This window comes from Macaca nemestrina, chromosome 4 (assembly GCF_043159975.1).
Source record: "Macaca nemestrina isolate mMacNem1 chromosome 4, mMacNem.hap1, whole genome shotgun sequence".
In the NCBI taxonomy this organism is placed as follows: Eukaryota; Metazoa; Chordata; class Mammalia; order Primates; family Cercopithecidae; genus Macaca; species Macaca nemestrina.
The window spans coordinates 111241985-111260826 of NC_092128.1; the positions used below are offsets into that span (position 1 = coordinate 111241985).

General features: G+C 39.3%; 2 protein-coding genes across 11 annotated transcripts in view; one reads left to right on the forward strand and one right to left on the reverse strand.

Annotated features, from left to right (window-relative positions):
* LOC105497746 (succinyl-CoA:glutarate-CoA transferase) overlaps window positions 1-18842 on the forward strand; it is a 749568-nt gene that overhangs the window by 726608 nt on the left and 4118 nt on the right. The window lies entirely within an intron of this gene.
* LOC105497742 (putative uncharacterized protein encoded by LINC01549) overlaps window positions 1-18842 on the reverse strand; it is a 98170-nt gene that overhangs the window by 17537 nt on the left and 61791 nt on the right. For 2 of the 9 annotated variants that reach the window (XR_011622307.1, XR_011622312.1), the window contains 3 exons: window positions 13601-13791; window positions 12676-12747; window positions 12126-12347 (listed from right to left, as the gene is read on the reverse strand). The exons of 3 other annotated variants lie outside the window; for them this stretch is intronic. Coding sequence is in view for 1 of the 6 variants with exons in the window: in XM_071095079.1 (XP_070951180.1) it covers window positions 13726-13791 (66 nt within the window). In the remaining 5 variants the exon portion in view is untranslated. Of the gene's footprint in view, window positions 1-12125; window positions 12348-12675; window positions 12748-13593; window positions 13792-18842 lie in introns of those variants that run through there. 4 more of the 9 variants (XR_011622308.1, XR_011622309.1, XR_011622319.1 and 1 more) reach the window with 3 other exon arrangements.

Consider the following 18842-nt stretch of genomic DNA (forward strand, 5'->3'; position numbering starts at 1 on the left):
TTTACATGGTTCATGGAGTCTTACCTATTATTGTCATAATAAAAGCTTAACATCTAAACAAATTAAATTAAGGTAAATGTGGTATCACACCAACACCCAGATGATAAAACCTTTAAGTGAGAAGTAAAATTACCTTTTGCATTCTTGTTCATTTCTGAAAATGTAGAGACTCTTTCCCTTCATTCATTTGTTCATTTAACAAATATTTATTGAGCATGTTAATTTACTAGACTCTGGGCATACAATGCAAAGAAAACAGATAAGATTCCTGCCCTCACAGAACTTAAAATTGTTCTTGAACACCTGTTTTTATCCAACTTATAAAGTGGATCTTTATACTCAAAGATTTCGCACAGCTGTTGGAATGTTTCATTTTTGGAATATTGCAAGGCCTCTTTCTTGTGGGTAACATACATGCAAGTTGCACAATTCTGTAAGTCAAGTGCAGTGAGAATAGACACATTGCGTTTAACATTTTCTTGTCTACATGAGACTGTTTTGGTTCATGTTCAGTGAAAATGCCTCACCTTGCTTTTAGATCTGTTTGACAGAGTTTGTTTTTTGAGGTTGTGAGCACTTTGAGTTTCCTTGTTTTAGAAACCCGAAGACTGAATTCAAAGCTTGGGTGAACTCAATCAGTCCCTCGTTCACTCTCTCTTGAGGAAATACAAATATCTCTACCATTATAAAATGTACATTCTAGCAGTGAAAGACAGATAAAGAATGGTAGGTGTACATGAAAAGTACTCCGGAAGAAAGGAGGTAAACTGGGCTAAGGGGTGATGGGAAGTAGCAGTCAGGGTGGCAGGATGAAAAAAAGTGAAAGTGAAGCTGGGCGTAGTGGCTCACGCCTGTAATCTCAGCTCTTTGGGAGGCCAAGGCGGGCAGATCACGAGGTCGGGAGATGGAGACCATCCTGGCCAACATGGTGAAACCCCGTCTCTACTAAAAATACAAAAATTAGCTGGGCATGGTGGCGCATGTGTAATCCCAGCTACTCGGAAGGCTGAAGCAGGAGAATCGCTTGAACTAGGGATTCAGAGGTTGCAATGAGCTGAGATCATGCAACTGCACTCCAGCCTGGTGACAGAGAGAGACTCTCTCAAAAAAAAAAAAAAAAAAAAAGTTGACGTGAGTCAGTGTAGACCTCACTGAGCAGAAATGTGAAGGACTTGAGAGAATGATGTGAGTAGATTTTAGGAGGAAGAATGTTCCCAGCAGAGAACAATGGCTGGAGGAAAGGTCCCAAGGAGGAACATGCCTGGTGAACAACAAGGAGGCCAGTGTGGCTAGGGCAGACTGAGCCAAAGGGAGCACCACAAGAGAGGAAGGCACAGGATGGCTTGGTGGGAAGGGGAGTGGATTATGTAGAACCCCATAGCCTATTGTGAAGAGCAAGGGAAAGCTTCACAGTGTTTTGAGCAGAGGAATGACATGACTGGACTTGTTTTTAAAGGGTGACTCCAGCTGCTTTGTTGAGAATACACTGAAGGAAAGCCTGCAGGCAGGCAGAGCTGGTAGTGATATTTCCCTTGACCTCTTTGCAACACTTGTGAAGGGGTGGCTCAGCCCGCAGCTCTAAACCCATCACGGGAAGGGGAGTACTCAAGTGAGTGGGTACAGAAGCCAGGGCAAATGAACACTGGAACAAGCCAGTTGCTCCTCTCTGGTGGGAACAGACTTTGTACAGGACCCGCGGCAGCATCCAAGTGTGTTACAATGCTCTTTTAACTCTGCTGTCTGGGAAGGGGTGTCTGCAACTCCCAGAGCCCCAGAAGGCATGTAATACAATCAGTGCTCTTTTAGCATTTTCCATCTGCAGATGGCTGAGTGTAAACCAGCTCAGTGGAGGGTCAGGGTGACAACCTTTTACACCCTGCCCTCTTGGTATCCAAGTTTTTGTCCAGTGTCCAGGAAGAATCAGGTTACCCACATGAATTGAAGGCTGGTGTATGCAGAGGATTTTATTGAGAGGTGGAAGTGGCCCTCAGTGGGACGGGGAGCTGGAAGGGGATAGAGTGGGAAGATAATTTTCTCCTGAATGACCAAACTCTTCTTGGAAGTCCCACCATCAAGCCACCCCTCTGAAGTCAGCCTACTTTTCCCTGACATGTGGCTTCTGCTTCTCTTCTCCTCATCTCTGCCTCTCCACTCTGCTCTCCTGACAGTGGAGCTTGGGGTTTTTATGGATACAGGGTGGGGGGCAGGGTGGGCCAGGATGGTTTTGGAAAAGGCAACATTCGGGTGGAAAAACAGGGATGTTAAAGTTCTCATTTTTGGCTGCAGGTCCAGGCTTGAGGGTGGGGTCCTCACCAGGGACCACCCTCTTCTACCCAGTATTTCCCTGCCTCCTGTCAGTATCAGTAGGAGGCTCTCACAGAAATCCAGCAAGAGATGATGGTAACTACCATTAGGCTGGTTGCAAAAAGTGGTTGGATTTTGTATGTGTTTAGAAGATAGAATCAATAGAATTTGCTGATGGATTGGATATGGCATGTAAGAGAAAGAGAAGACAGTCAAGATGACTTCGCTTAGAAATGTAGTGCAAAATAATACTGATCTGTATGCCTTGACCTCCCTTTAGTTCTATATTTCACATATTTCTAGTGGTCTTGTTTTCTAATCTAGGAATCTAGTGGGTTTTGGTTTTTGGTGTTGTTTTTTTTTTTTTTTTTTGTCTAACATTTTCAGCAGTTACTGATGGAATACTCATATGGTAGATGCTGTGGAGGATACACAATGAACAAAACATTAATTTTGTTGTCAGAAAAGATCGCAAGAGATAATGCAATTAGAAAGTGAGGTACAACATTGAGGAGAAGAAGATCAAATGTTATAGGGAGTCAAAGAAGAGAGATGTTTCTTTGGACTATGGGAAAAGGGGAAGGTTCAACATTAAGTTAGCCTAAATAGAGCTTTGAGAATATTGTAGACTTGAGGATTGCCAAACTGAGATGCATTCCATTTTGGCACATAGACCCACACAGCCTCAGGTCCAGAGGAGAGTAAGTGCAGTTTGGCTGGAGGAAACAGCAGTGAAAAAAGACTGAACAAGTTGTCCTCATATTGCACAGTACTTTGAACCAAGAGGATAACAGAAAAGATCAGAAGTGTGGGTGTATGTGAAAGACATTTTCAGAGATAGGACTGTGGGGCTAGCAAGGTGTAAGTAAGGCCAGGGATTAGAGTGCTGTTATTAAGAGGATGGTCATGCCAAAACTCAAATAGGGGCATAGAGAGAGAAAGGACTTTCTCCTAAAACATTTCCATCTGGACTGCACAGGCAAGGTGAAAGGGGAAAACTAAGATCAATTCTTTGACAAATAATTAACACATTCCCTTTTTGTTAGCAGCAGTTTTGGGGTCCTAATTTTCTTGATTCTCTCTTTGCTTGAAATATAACCGTGATTTGTGTGATCTTAAGGACTCTGGGGAAAGAATAGAAGATGGTTGATATAAGACTAATTCTTTTACTATAGTGACTAAGACATTCAGAAAAAAATTATTTAATTACAAAAGACTAGTATCATCAGGTTTACAGAAAAACTTTTCAAAGCTCATTTGGGGTAAGAGCCATAAATAACCACCTACTCTAGCTCTGTTTAGTTCCTCCTTTTAAAATTGAATCAAAATGTGATCTGGCTTCTCTGACTGGAAACTTCCGGTATTTTCCTTAATGGAGCACAGAGGCAGAGGAGGTGAGGAGAAGGTCACTACTTTGAAGGACTATGAAGCTTAAAATGTTCTGGCTATAGACTTCAGCTGAACCAATTTTGTTTTCCATGGTGAAATCTAACCAAAGTCTTGGGAATGCGCCCAAAGAGCTTGTATTGAATATTTGAATTCTAGAAGGCAAAGAAGTGGAACAATTGATTATTTTGGCAAAGAGCACATTGTCGGCAAGGTGTTTCTTCACCCTTTCGAGTGTTCACGAGTGTCTAAAATAATAAGAAGCAAACAGTAGTGTTGGGAAAAAAAAAAACATTCAGGAGAGAGCTTCTTCCAGTCCCACATTTTTCAGAGACCTCAGAGGAAGGTTTGGGTAGCACACTTTGAGGGGAGACAGCATGTTTACTAATGAATATGAATAGTATTTCCTTATGGGCCATATATTTTTCCAGTAGGAAATGGATAATCTACTATGACATTTCAGTGGGTTGGAACAAGATAGATAAATCAAATACAGGTTGCCCTGTTACTTTTTCAAATGAAAGATAAATGCCTTAATGGATTAGCAATCATGAAATATATAAGTATTTATAACACAGTACTGCTTTATAACACCATCTGCTAAAGAATTGTATTTATCCAGCCACTGATATGAGAACAGATTTTCTTCCACATTATGCAGGGAGGAAGTACATCCCAGTGTTAACGAGCACGCACTTTGTATTTAACCAGCCTAAGTTCTAATGAAAGTCTTCAGTTGACAAGCTGTGTAATTTTGATACAGTTACTTAACCCCACTTTCTTCATTGAGAAAATGATCCTAGGTATCATAATGATCCTTCCTTTTAAATTCATTTAGTGTATCAAAGAAGGTAATATATAGAAAGCATACCACCAAGTGCTTAACACATGTAAGTACTCAATAAATAATAGTTAGTATCATCATTCCACTGGCCAAAATTGGCTACACGCATAATGAGCCATTTCAAAGTATTTGGAACGTCTGGAGTGAATGCTTTTTAAAGGAGTGCTGAGGAACTAGATTAATGAGTTTCTCCTCTAGTCCAGGCAAGTGGGTCTCTACACTGAAACTGAGGCATGTGATCAATCTTAATAGGCTAATTTGTGGTAAGGTAACAAACAATTCCCAAATAACAGTGTCTTAAAACAACACAAATGTATTTCTTGCTCACATTACCTGTCCATCATGGGCTGACAGGTACCCAGGCTGGTGAAGCAGTCACCATTCTCACACACTGCCAGAGACAGGGAGAATGACAGTGTCTTCAATCAGCAATTGAGGGTTCTGTCCTGGAGATGACATATACATTTCTTTTCTTTGTTTGTTTTTGTTTGTTTGTTTGTTTTGTGTTGTTTTTTTAAGAAGGAGTCTCACTTTGTCACCCATGTTGGAGTGCAGTGGTGTGATCTCAGCTCACTCCAACCTCCACCTTCCGGGTTCAAGCGATTCTCCTGCCTCAGCCTCCTGAGTAGCTAGCATTATAGGCGTGCATCACCATGCCTGGCTAATTTTTGTTTTTTTGGTAGAGAAGGGTTTAACTACATTGGCCAGGCTTGTCTCAAACTCCCGACCTCATGATCTGCCCACCTCAGCCTCCCAAAGTGCTAGGATGACAGACATGAGCCACCGCATCTGGCCCACTTTTTTTTTTTTTTAATTTTAAGTTGTAGGGTACATGTGCACAACGTGCAGGTTTGTTACATATGCATACATGTGCCATGTTGGTGTGCTGCACCCATTAACTCGTCATTTACATTAGGCATATCTCCTAATGCTATCCCTCTCCCCTCCCCGCTCCCCACCCACAACAGGCCTGGGTGTGTGATGTTCCCCTTCCTGTGTCCAGGTGTTCTCATTGTTCAATTCCCACCTATGAGTGAGAACATGCAGTGTTTGGTTTTCTGTTCTTGCGATACTTTGCTGAGAATGATGGTTTTCAGCTTCATCCATGTCCCGACAAAGGACATGAACTCATCCTTTTCTATGGCTGCATGGTATTCCATGGTGTATATGTGCCACATTTTCTTAATCCAGTCTGTCATTGATGCACATTTGGGTTGGTTCCAAGTCTTTGCTATTGTGAATAGTGCTGCAATAGACATAAGTGTGCATGTGTCTTTATAGCAGCATGATTTATAATCCTTTGAATATATACCCAGTAATGGGATGACTGGGTCAAATGGTATTTCTAGTTCTAGATCCTTGAGGAATCACCACTGTCTTCCACAATAGTTGAACTAGTTTACAGTCCCACCAACAGTGTAAAAGTGTTCCTATTTCTCCACAACCTCTCCAGCACCTGTTGTTTCCTGACTTTTTAATGATCGCCATTCTAACTGGTGTGAGATGGTATCTCATTGTGGTTTTGATCTGTATTTCTCTGATGATGAGCATTTTTTCATATGTCTGTTGGCTACATAAATGTCTTCTTTTGAGAAATGTCTGTTCATATCCTTTGCCCACTTTTTGATGGGGTTGTTTTTTTCTTGTAAATTTGTTTGAGTTCTTTGTAGATTCTGGATATTAGCCCTTTGTCAGATGAGTCGATTGCAAAAATTTTCTCCCATTCTGTAGGTTACCTGTTCACTCTGATGGTAGTTTCTTTTGCTGTGAAGAAGCTCTTTAGTTTAATTAGATCTCATTTGTCCATTTTGACTTTCGTTGCCATTGCTTTTGGTATTTTAGACATGAAGTCCTTGCCCATGCCTATGTCCTGAATGGTATTTCCTAGGTTTTCTTCTAGGGTTATTATGTTTTAGGTCTAACATTTAAGTCTTTAATCCATCTTAAATTAATTTTTGTATAAGGTGTAAGGAAGGGATCCAGTTTCAGCTTTCTACATATGGCTAGCCAATTTTTCGAGCACCGTTTATTAAATAGGGAATCCTTTCCCCATTTCTTGTTTTTGTCAGGTTTGTCAAAGATCAGATGGCTGTAGATGTATGGTATTATTTCTGAGGGCTCTGTTCTGTTCCATTGGTCTATATCTCTGTTTTGGTACCAGTATCATGCTGTTTTGGTTATTGTAGCCTTATAGTATAGTTTGAAGTCAGGTAGCATGATGCCTCCAGCTTTGTTCTTTTGGTTTAAGATTGTCTTGGCAATACAGTCTCTTTTGGTTCCATATGAACTTTGAAGTAGTTTTTTCCAATTCTGTGAAGAAAGTCATTGGTAGCTTCATGGGGATGGCATTGAATCTATAAGTTTCCTTGGGCAGTTTGGCCATTTCATGATATTGATTCTTCCTACCCATGAGCATGGAATGTTCTTCCATTTGTTTGTGTCCTCTTTTATTTTGTTGAGCAATGGTTTGTAGTTCTCCTTGAAGAGGTCCTTCACATCCCTTGTAAGTTGGATTCCTAGGTATTTTATTCTCTTTGAAGCAGTTGTGAATGGGAATTCATTCATGATTTGGCTCTCTGTTTGTCTTTTATTGGTGTATAAGAATGCTTGTGATTTTTGCACATTGATTTTGTATCCTGAGACTTTGCTGAAGTTGCTTATCAGCTTAAGTAAACAAAGCCTCCAAGAAATATGGGACAATGTGAAAAGACCAAATCTACATCTGATTGGTGTACCTGAAAGTGACTGGGAGAATGGAACCGAGTTGTAAAACACTCTGCAGGATATTATCCAGGAGAACTTCCCCAACCTAGCAAGGCAGGCCAACATTCAAATTCAGGAAATACAGAGAACTCCACAAAGATACTCCTCAAGAAGAGCAACTCCAAGACCCATAACTGTCAGATTCACCAAAGTTGAAATGATGGAAAAAATGTTAAGGGCAGCCAGAGAGAAATGTCAGGGTACCCACAAAGGGAAGCCCATCAGACTAACAGCAGATCTCTCAGCAGAAACTCTGTAAGCCAGAAGAGAGTAGGGGCCAATATTAAACATTCTTAAAGAAAAGTATTTTCAACCCAGAATTTCATATCCAGCCAAACTAAGTTTCATAAGTAAAGGAGAAATAAAATCCTTTACAGACAAGCAAATGCTGAGAGATTTTGTCACCACTAGGCCTGCCCTACAAGAGCTCCTGAAGGAAGCACAAAGCATGGAAAGGAACAACCGGTACCAGCAACTGCAAAAACATGCCAAATTGTAAAGTTCACTGATGCTAGGAAGAAACTGCATCAACTAATGAGCAAAATAACCAGCTAACATCATAATGACAGGATCAAATTCACACATAACAATATTAACCTTAAATGTAAATGGGCTAAATGCCCCAATTAAAAGACACAGACTGGCAAATTGAATAACGAGTCGAGACCCATCAGTGTGCTGTATTCAGGAGACCCATCTCACGTGCAGAGACACACATAGGCTCAAAATAAAGGGATGGAGGAAGATCTACCAGGCAAATGGAAAACAAAAAAAGGCAAGAGTTGCCATCCTAGTCTCTGATAAAACAGACTTTAAACCAACAAAGATCAAAAGAGACAAAGAAGGCCATTACATAATGATAAAGGGATCAATTCAACAAGAAGAGCTAACTATCCTGAATATATATGCACCCAATACAGGAGCACCCAGTTTCATAAAGCAAGTCCTTGGAGATCTACAAAGAGACTTAGACTCCCATACAATAATAATGGGAGACTTTAACACCCCACTATCAACATTAGACAGATCAACGAGACAGAACTTTGACAAGGATATCCAGGAATTGAACTCAGCTCTGTACCAAGCAGACCTAATAGACATCTACAGAACTCTCCACCCCAAATCAACAGAACATACATTCTTCTCAGCACCACATCGCACTTATTCCAAAATTGACCACATAGTTGGAAGTAAAGCACTCCTCAGCAAATATAAAAGAACAGAAATTATAACAAATTGTCTCTCAGACCACAGTGCAATCAAACTAGAACTCAGGATTAAGAAACTCACTCAAAACCGCTCAAGCTTACGGAAACTGAACAACCTGCCCCTGAATGACTACTGCGTTCATAATGAAATGAAGGCAGAAATAAAGATGTTCTTTGAAACCAATGAGGGCAAAGACACAACATACCAGAATCTCTGGGACACATTTAAAGCAATGTGTAGAGGGAAATTTATGGCACTAAATGTCCACAAGAGAAAGCAGGAAAGATCTAAAATTGACACCCTAACATCACAATTAAAAGAATTAGAGAAGCAAGAGCAAACACATTCAAAGCTAGCAGAAGGCAACTAAGATCAGAGCAGAACTGAAGGAGATAGAGACACAAAAAACCCTTCAAAAAAATCAATGAATCCAGGAGTTGGTTTTTTGAAAAAAATCAACAAAATTGATAGACCACTAGCAAGACTAATAAAGAAGAAAAGAGAGAAGAATCAAATAGACACAATAAAAAATGATAAAGGAGATATCACCACCAATCCCACAGAAATACAAACTACCATCAGAGAATATTATAAACACCTCTACGCAAATAAACTAGAAAACCTACAAGAAATGGATAAATTCCTGGACACATACACCCTCCTAAGACTAAACCAGGAAGAAGTTGAATCCCTGAATAGACCAATAACCAGCTCTGAAATTGAGGCAATAATTAATAGCCTACCAACCAAAAAAAGTCCAGGACCAGACGGATTCACAGCCGAATTCTACCAGAGTTTCAAGGAGGAGCTGATACCATTCCTTATGAAACTATTCCATTCAATAGAAAAAGAGGGAATCCTCCCGACCTTATTTTATGAGGCCAGCATCATCTTGATACCAAAGCCTGGCAGAGACACAACAGAAAAAGAGAATTTTAGACCAATATCCCTGATGAACATTGATGCAAATATCCTCAATAAAATACAGGCCTTCATGCTAAAAACTCTCAATAAATTAGATATTGATGAGACGTATCTCAAAATAATAAGAGCTATTTATGACAAACCCACAGCCAATATCATACTGAATGGGCAAAAACTAGAAGCATTCCCTTTGAAAACTGGCACAAGACAGGGATGCCCTCTCTGACCACTCCTATTCAACATAGTGTTGGAAGTTCTGGCCAGGGCAATCAGGCAGGATAAAGAAATAAAGGGTATTCAATTAGGAAAAGAGGAAGTCAAATTATCCGTTTGCAGATGACATGATTGTATATTTAGAAAACCCCATCGTCTCACCCCAAAATCTCCTTAAGCTGATAACCACAATTCTTTCATTCACAATTCATTGGGCTCACACAGTTTTACCCAACCCCAAAGGGACCAAGGTGTGTAATACTGTCATATTCCTGGAAACTAGTGTAAAGGAAAGTAAAAAAATCTCAGGTCCCCCAAACTTCTTTGCAAAAGGGAAAGTTAAGACTGGAGGCTGAGTCATGCAGTGCCCTTTTCCAAATGAAGCTGTTACTGGCATTATACATCAGCCAGATTCCTACAAGGTGAAAGGCCTTGAGCATCTATGAAGGACTGCTCCCACAGATCAATCATGGGTAAATCTTTTGCTGGCCTCCCAGAAGCAAGGGTGTGCCAATTATAACTTTAGGTCTGCAATCTAAGTCTAGCTCCTAAATTTAAAGTCTGTTGGATTCCACAGTGATGGTGTAGATTGGAAGCTTATCTTTCCAGGTGCAGAACAAAGATAAGAGGAGACCAATTATTTCCACCTACCCAGAGACACTTGCATAATTTACACTTCCGTTACTTCTTTTTCTCTTCAAACATTCACCTTATTACATGTAAAATGTAGATTTACCTGGCACTAACTAAGGTCTCACAGGAATGTAACCATCTACTTTACCTTGTACCTGGCCCTCTTCCTACATGTTTTCTCTCCCCTTTAAGGACATGTATATATACTGGACAGCCTGAAAGCTCTTGGGAAAACAGCTACAGATGTGTCTATGGCTCGTGGTTTTCCTGGATGTACCCTAAAACTGGCTTAATAAACCTCCATGATTGAGACTTTTTCCTCAGTGCCTGATTTCAGTTGTCAGCAGAAACTGGAAATTTGGTGGATAACACTGATGACTATCAAAGGGTCATTGATGTGGTTAAAAATAGACAACCTATAGATACTGGCACTTGAGGCCCTCCTTATTGAGTTAAAAAACAATGAGCCAACAATTGATTCAAGCAGTAGTGATCTATGGCGTTTTTGAACTCTGAGTGAGTCTAGAGACCTATCTACGTTGGTGGTACATACCACAAGATGCCTTGAGTTTCTGGGATGCCTGGTCCCGTAAGCAGTGCCACGGATTGAGTTCTTCTGTTAAAAATATCCAAAGTCATATTTATTCTCTATGGCCTTATCCCACCATTCCATGCTAGTTAAATAGCTTTTTCGGTTTTTATCTCACATCTAATGGGTTTAATGTGTTCTAAGTGTATGACTCCATTTGGTGCATTGGATGCTATGGCTGAGAGGTGCCATATAAAAATATTGTTATTGTTATGATGATGAGTTCAAGCACTGGAGGGGAAATTGTGCAATAACTTAGTACTGGAGCTATCATTATTTTCAACAAAATGAAGTTTGGCTTCTTACTACACTACTAAGCCTTGAAGATTAAATGGTATCTACAGCATGTATCTTAGCAATGAGCCAAAGAAGTCCAAAGAAAAAACGTTTGTTATAACAAACATTTCATATATTATAAAACAGATGTTCACTTTTAAGTATTCTTGATACTTTAAGAAGTTGATGATACCCACGTCAGAAATTAAGAAAAAAAAATCAAATTAAAAAAATCCACACATTTAGGGTATTTTTCCATTTATTAAATTTTATTCATTCTTATTTCCAGTGTGATCAGATTGGCCAGCTATGTTAATTAATTTAACCCTTAGTGCTGATCAGTTGCCAGTTAGCTGTGAGGTTGAGCAATAGTTTGTTTCATTGCTGTAGAAATGCATCATTAGGATGGAAGGTGCATGGAGTTCTGGAAAAAGGGACTGTTTAGGTCTCTTCCCTCATGATGATGTGATATTATGTTCCCATTACTTGAATATTCATTATGGTTTCCCACATGTTTTTGGCTACCTCTGTTTCCTGCAACTGTTTACATTATTAAGTTGGTTTGGCTTATAGAAATGTAGCTTGAACCTGTGTATCGTTAGAGTAGCTTGGGGTGTTTGCATAGATTGGGTAGATTTCCCTTTCACCCTAAAATAATCATGGGTGGTTTCTAAAAGGAGGTGAGACAAAACAACTGGGGCCGTGTTACGGAGGGGCCTCAAACCACAGATGGAAAACACCACAGAGCTAGCCTGAGGGGTTCTCAGGGGGCACCAGGCACTAGGCCCTCCTTGTGCTTTGACTCAGGTAACTTTCCACAGAGGGCACAGTGAAGGCTTCATTCCTTTCAGGACGGGTGGAGAGGAAGGCATTGCAGAGCATCCCCTGATTCAGAGGCATGGGAAATTGGCATGTATCGACAGTGCTGTGAGTCCAGGACTTCCTGCAAGGGGATAGGTGGCATATGACAAATTCATTTGAAAACATGAAGTAATAACAAGTATTTATTGCACAAAGAATCTGGTGGACTCTGATCTAGAAAGATGGAGAGGACATACTGGTCAGAAGATGAGGCCTCAAGTGGCTCTTGGCATGTTCTACTTCCAGACCCCTGAGTTCAGTTTCAAGCTGAGATCATTCTCTCCTTCCTTTGCTCTCTTTCTTTCACCAGAAAGCAGTGTGATCCAGTGGCAAAGAGCTGGGATTCTGGCACAGGAATATCTGAGTGTAAATCATAGCCCTGCTCCTCACCAGCTCTGTGACGCTGAGCAAGTGACTTCCCTTCTGTCTCTCAGTCTCCCCCATTTGTAAAGTGGGGATGATAATAGTGCCTTCTGGGGTTATCATAAGGACTGAGCAAAATAAATGAGTGAAGCACATATAATAGTGTCTGTAGTAAGTGCTTGTTAAATGAGTGAAAGAAGTCCCATGTTTTCATAGTTCCTTACACTTAACTAGTTAAAAGGTAAAAGGGTGTAAAATGAATTTCTGGTATACGTCCTGATGCTGTTAGAGACACTAAGTATGTACTTACAAAAGTGTGGCTTGGGTAATCATCCAACCTCCTGTGCCTCTTTTTTATTCTCTGTAGGAAGGGGAAGCATACCTGTTCCAAAGGGTTGTAATGAGGAATAAGCAAAATAAATCTTTGAAAAGTGCTTTTTATGTAACACGTGCTTGAGAAATGGTTGATTCCTTCCTCCCTTTTCCCTTCACTTTAAAAAACCTTGTCCCTGACTGTTAAAGATTTCTACAAGTTAAAACTTTTATTTTTAGTCTTCTCTCACAAATCTAAAATGCAGCTAACTTGCTAATGTTCTGGGAAGTCTAGGTCTGAAATTAGCAGGTGATCAAAGCTCTATGAGAGTAAGTGATCAAAGCTCTAATTTGCTAAGGTCATCACTGTAGCAGAGAAGAAAGGATAACATATATTGAGTATTTACTGTGCCTGGTTCTGTTCTCAGGGATTCATAAGAATCAAAGTTTTTCATTCTCACAGCTTGATATGAAACTTTATATCAGTGTCATGCCCATTTTATGTGTAAAGATACTGAGGTACAGGTTCAGTAAGTAAATTTCCCAAGGAGATGGAGTCAGTACATGGCAGAGCCAGGATGTGAACCTAGACACTCCAGCTCTAGAACCCACAGTCTTAACCACCTTGCTGAATCACTTCTCAAAAACAACAGCTATGAAGTCAACAGATCTGTATTTGCATCTGTCGTGTGCTCTTGTACACATTTCTTAACCCCTCTGAGCTCCATGTTCCTCCTTTGTGATTTAGGCATAAAATGCATTTGTAAATGAAAAAAAATGTTTAATGTTGTGAGGATCAAATTAGATAACAAACACATAGCACCTCACGTCAGGTGAGGTATGCAGTAAGCATTCATTAAATAGTAGTTTTAGATGTTATCACATATAATTTAGAAACTGTGACAGGATCCTTCCACACCTACCTCTGCATTTTGTCTACTGCCAGCTCGGTAATTCTGGCTTCTATGAAGTTGATCAGTTCAGCCTCACAGGCATGGGCATATGAAGCAGTTGAAGCAAAAAGCCTTTGTCATTGTCTTAGATCCCTCTAGAACCATCCCTTAGAGGACCACAGGCAGTTCACACACAACGCTTGCTTAGAGGTAGGCATAACCTGTAAGCATGGTTAAAGTAAAAGTAAAAGTACCTTAATTTATACCCTGAAGTCCGTAGAGATTTGTCTGTTGAAGGACAAGAATATGGACTTTCTTTTAAAGAAATGCACTTATCTCCAAAATTATGAGCTTTAGAGGTTAATCACTTATTTATTTTATTTGCCTCCTGTGGACATAAAATATTTTTGATGCGACAGGTTTTAGCAAAGACCTTAAACAGTAGAGAAAAGGGTGCATAAACAACTTGTTTTTAAAACCTCAGCATCAGAGATGTTGGAATAAATACAATTGCTGTGGAAATATGTCATTTTGGAATGAGGACATTTAGATGCTAAATAACTTCTAATTTTATATATGCTGGCCAAAACTCTTCCTTTAATTTCAGACTTGCATAGCTAAAGACCCAATGACATCTCTCCTTGGATATCTCATAGGCATCTCAAACCTGGCATGTCCAAAAAAATAATCCTTGGCTTGTGCCAAACTTGTCCATGCAATCCATTCAATCTTCCCTATCTGGTAAGTGAACCCAGAAACTCAGGATTCTTCTTTGATCCTTTTCTTTTTCTCCTGAACTACATTGGCCCATGTATTAATCAGTGTGTCCTTTCATTCTATCACCAGGATACCTCTCAAACACATCCACTTTTCTCAAACTCTAATGTACCTTTCCAGTTAAGGCTACCATCATCTACCTACAACAGCCTCCAAACTCATGACATTCTCTGCCTAGCACAAAAGTATTCCTTATTGTAAGTCCTGCCACTGCTTTGCTTAAAGCTCCAGCAGCTTCCCACTGAACCTAGAATAAGATCCACTGTCACTGCTGTAGTCTCTACCCTGTGCATACCATCCCCTGCCACTCCCTGCAAGTTCATCTAGTACCTCTCTTCTGTTAAATTACATGCTAGCCACAGTGGATCATTTTTTTTTTCAGTCCCTTGAACATCAGACTTTTTTATGCTTTCTGGAATCTTCTTTCCCCCACTGTTCGTATTAATAGCTCAGCTTCCGACTCAGCCTAAGGATCACCTAATCAGCTTGGCCGCCTCTGCACATCCCATTTAGAAATACTCTTTCTCCCACTTCAGCCCCTCCCCACTGTGGTTGCAATATTGTTCCATTTTCAACTTGGTTTTTAATAATTTTATAATTTTTAGCAGATTTTAGCAATGTATTTGCTTTTGTTTGTTCATAGTCTGCCTCCCCCATCAGAAAGTAAATTCCAGAAGAGTAGGGTCCAGGTGTGTTTTGTTTGCTAATATATATCTAGATAATACAGCCCAGATCTTGGCACCAGAATAGATACTCCAAAATTATATGTAGAATAAATTAGTAGATGCATACATTAATTAATATGATATGTATTACTATGTGTAGTAATATCACAGTGTTTATTAAACTTTCTTTTATTGTTAGCAATTATTTGTTCAAAAAATTTGTATTGATTGACAGAGCATGAGCCATGATGTCTAACAGATAGAAGTTATTTTTGTTTTTGAGACAGAGTCTTGCTCTGTCACCCAGAGTGGAGTGCAGTGGTGCAATCTTGGCTCACTGCAACCTCCGCCTCCCAGGCTCAAGAAATTCTCCTGCCTCAGCCTCCCGAGTAGCTGGAACTACCAGTGCACTCTGCCACACCCGGCTAATTTTTTGTATTTTAGTAGAGACGGGGTTTCACCGTGTTGCCCAGGCTGGTCTCGAACTCCTGAGCTCAGGCAATCCGCCTTCCTTGGCCTCCCAAAGTGCTGGGATTTCAGGCGTGAGCCAACACCAGCCCGATATAAGCTCTATCACTTAGCTGGATAACCTTAGACAAATTAATTAACCCTTCAAAGAGCCTCAGTTTTCTGATCTGTAAAATGAGAGATATAATAGTCTCTACCTAATATAAATCGAAAAGTGCAATGAAATAACGAAACAAAAAGGCATAGTCCACAGTCATAGTGAATATCTAAGAAGGAATGCTTGCCATTGATATTTTCCATTTTTTAGGGACCATCAAAAGCATTGAAGGCCCATTAGCAAACACAATTGACATTGTTCCTGCCCCCATAGGGGATACAGGCATCTAAATGGACAATTTAATGCTAAGAGCTGCTGAAGAGAATGCACAAGGTTATATGTGCTACTTAAATGAATGTTCTTGGCATTAAGCTCAAATGAATTTTCTTTGCATATATTCCATCAGTTACTTAAAATCTTGCCATATTTTTGATTTGCTTCATATTTGGATCTTGATTTTTCCATGCACATTTTTTTGTAGAGTATCTATTATTTTTTCTTGCATGATGTAACTTTTTCTCATTATTATATTTTTCCAACTTTTCAGTTTTAGCAGTTATACAATTAAGGCTCTTTTTTTGCCTTCTTAGATATCCCTTTTGAAGGCCTCTGTCCTCCTTCTCCATCTCTGCTTTTATTGGCTCTTCTGGTCTGAGCTGTCATCCTGGGACATTCTTTCCTTATGCTCCTTGGTAGGTCCTCATTGAGTATCAAAATTTTCTTTCTCTCTTTCTTTCTTTCTTTCTTTCTTTCTTTCTTTCTTTCTTTCTTTCTTTCTTTCTTTCTTTCTTTCTTTCTTTCTTTCTTTCTTTCTTTCTTTCTTTTCTTTCTTTCTTTCTTTTCTTTCTTTCTTTCTTTCTTTCTTTCCTTTCTTTCTTTCTTTCTTTCTTTCTTTCTTTCTTTCTTTCTTTCTTTCTTTCTTTCTTTCTTTCTTTCTTTCTTTCTTTCTTTCTTTCTTTCTTTCTTTCTTTCTTTCTTTCTTTCTTTCTTTCTTTCTTTCTTTCTTTCTTTCTTTCCCATTGGCTTCTATATTTTACTGGAATCATACTCAAGAAACTTATTTCAGTGCACTTACTTACTCTTTGAGAGTTTGCAAATATCTTCATATTTGATTAATCATTTGACTGGCCATACCATTCTAACCATTCTAGGTTTAATAATATTTCCCTTAAGAAAGTTGAAAGGTGGACATGGATGTTCCTGTATCTTAGCTACTTGGGAGGCTGAGGGAGGAGGATGAGGCCAGGAGTTTGAGACCAGCCTGAGCAGCATAGCCAGTCCCTATCTCTGAATTTTTTTTTAATTAGCCTGCTGTGGTGGTACCCTCCTGAAGTCCTACCTACATCTGAAGCTAAAGTGGGAAGATCCCGTGAGCCCAGGAGCTCGAGGCCACAGTGAGCTATGATAGTGCCGTTGCGCTCCAGCCTGGCAGACAGCACGAGACTCTGTGTCTTCAAAAAAAACAAAAAGTTGAAAACAAGCTCTACTTGTAGTTTTTAGTAGACACTAGTGAGGAGTTTGGTGCAGTCTAATTTTATTCTTAAAAAAAAAAAAAACTAGTTTCCACCCTCCCGTCCCACTGTTTAGATCTTGAATTGTTCCCCCCTCCTCCACTTCCAGGAAGTTTCTCAGATATTTTTAACGCTGATATTCTGAAATTTTACATGATGTAAAGAGGTAAATCTTTTCTTCATCTATACTGTCGTATTCTCAGTTGACTCTTTTAATCTGCAAAAATGCTCTCTTCTCTATTCCTCATATTCTTTATTGAAAAATTTCTCCTCGGAAAAAAAAGAAAAATTTATCCTCTTCTACTCTTTTTGCCTCTTTTTTCCTGGGGTTCTTGTCTGTTTTATGAGAACTCTTAGCTTCTTTCTCACATTTTTTAGACAAGCTGTATTTTTGTCCCTATATCCTTGGGAGCATCTTTCACTTTATTTTCTAAATTCCTAATTTTGACAATAATATTGGAAAATCTAAGTGCTAAGTATTGTTTCAATTGTGTGTATTTTTTTTTCTTTGCATAGCATTCTGTTCTTGCTCTGTTCTGAGTTATCTTCATTGTTTCCACTTTTAAAATCTTTTATTTGGTTCTCATATTTCTAGTGATCTCTGGTTGATCAATCTTTTATAGAAAAAAGATCTGGATGTCTGGCATTGATTTTTCTCTGTTGTTGAGGATGTTTTCCACTTTTACTGGATCTACTCCAAATGAGAATGCTTGGAAGTGTGGGTCAAGGTCATTTCACTGACAGTCTTTACGACATGGATTCAGAGCCATAGACAGGCTATGGGCCCCTCAAATGTACAAGTATGGAGGGCTTTGCATGGGGGCACAAAAATCCATATTAAAAATTTTTAACTTTCCCTTTATAGGTTTCTTGAGCTTCTTTTTAAAAGAAGAGGTTGATGCTGGCTAAATGCTAGCTGCTTGTACTCTACTTTTACAAAGCTTTTTTAAATGTTATTGCAGATCCAAACTGGACTACTTGTTCTCTATTGAGACATTCAATCCTTCTTCTTAGTCCTATTTCTAGTCCCTGTTCTGTGTCTCTCATAATCACTGACTTTAAGATCAAAGGCTCTTGGGAGGCAAAACAGATCAACTGGTATCCACTTGCTCTTATTCTCCTTCTAGAATATTTTAGGCTTCAGCTTCCTCTGTCTCTTTTATCCATCAACATGATCTCATCCATGTGGCCTGTAAATTCATTGGAAATATCCCATTCATTAGTGATGCTCCCTTCCATTCTTTTCATTCAGATGAAGTTTTTTTTGTTTAATTTTTATACTTTTATTTCAGTGGGGTTTCAAGAGAGTGTGAAGGCAGTATATGTACTCAAAGACAAAAGTTAAATTATAACTTGAAATTACTGTACAATTTCCCTATAATTTATTTAACCAGTGCCCAACTTTTGGATAAATCTTTCTAATATTTTTCCACATTATAACTATTTAACATTTTTATCTGGAAAAGAGAGGTTGAAGATAGGCCTGCAGGGCAGTACATGAAATAATGAGAAGCTGAACACCTAGTCCTAACAGAGGTAACCTTTGGAAGCAATGAGCAGACAGAAAATTCAAGTTAAACCAAAGTTAGGGATCCCATGCAAAGAATTTTTATGGGCTGTATGTTACAATGCCATGTAGGAAGTCGAGAGCTCTTAAGAGTAGCAGATTAAAAAATCTATATGGATCTTTGCCTATGAAAATTGTGAACATTCCTAAATATGTCAATAGGAAAAAATTTTTTAAATGGGATTTC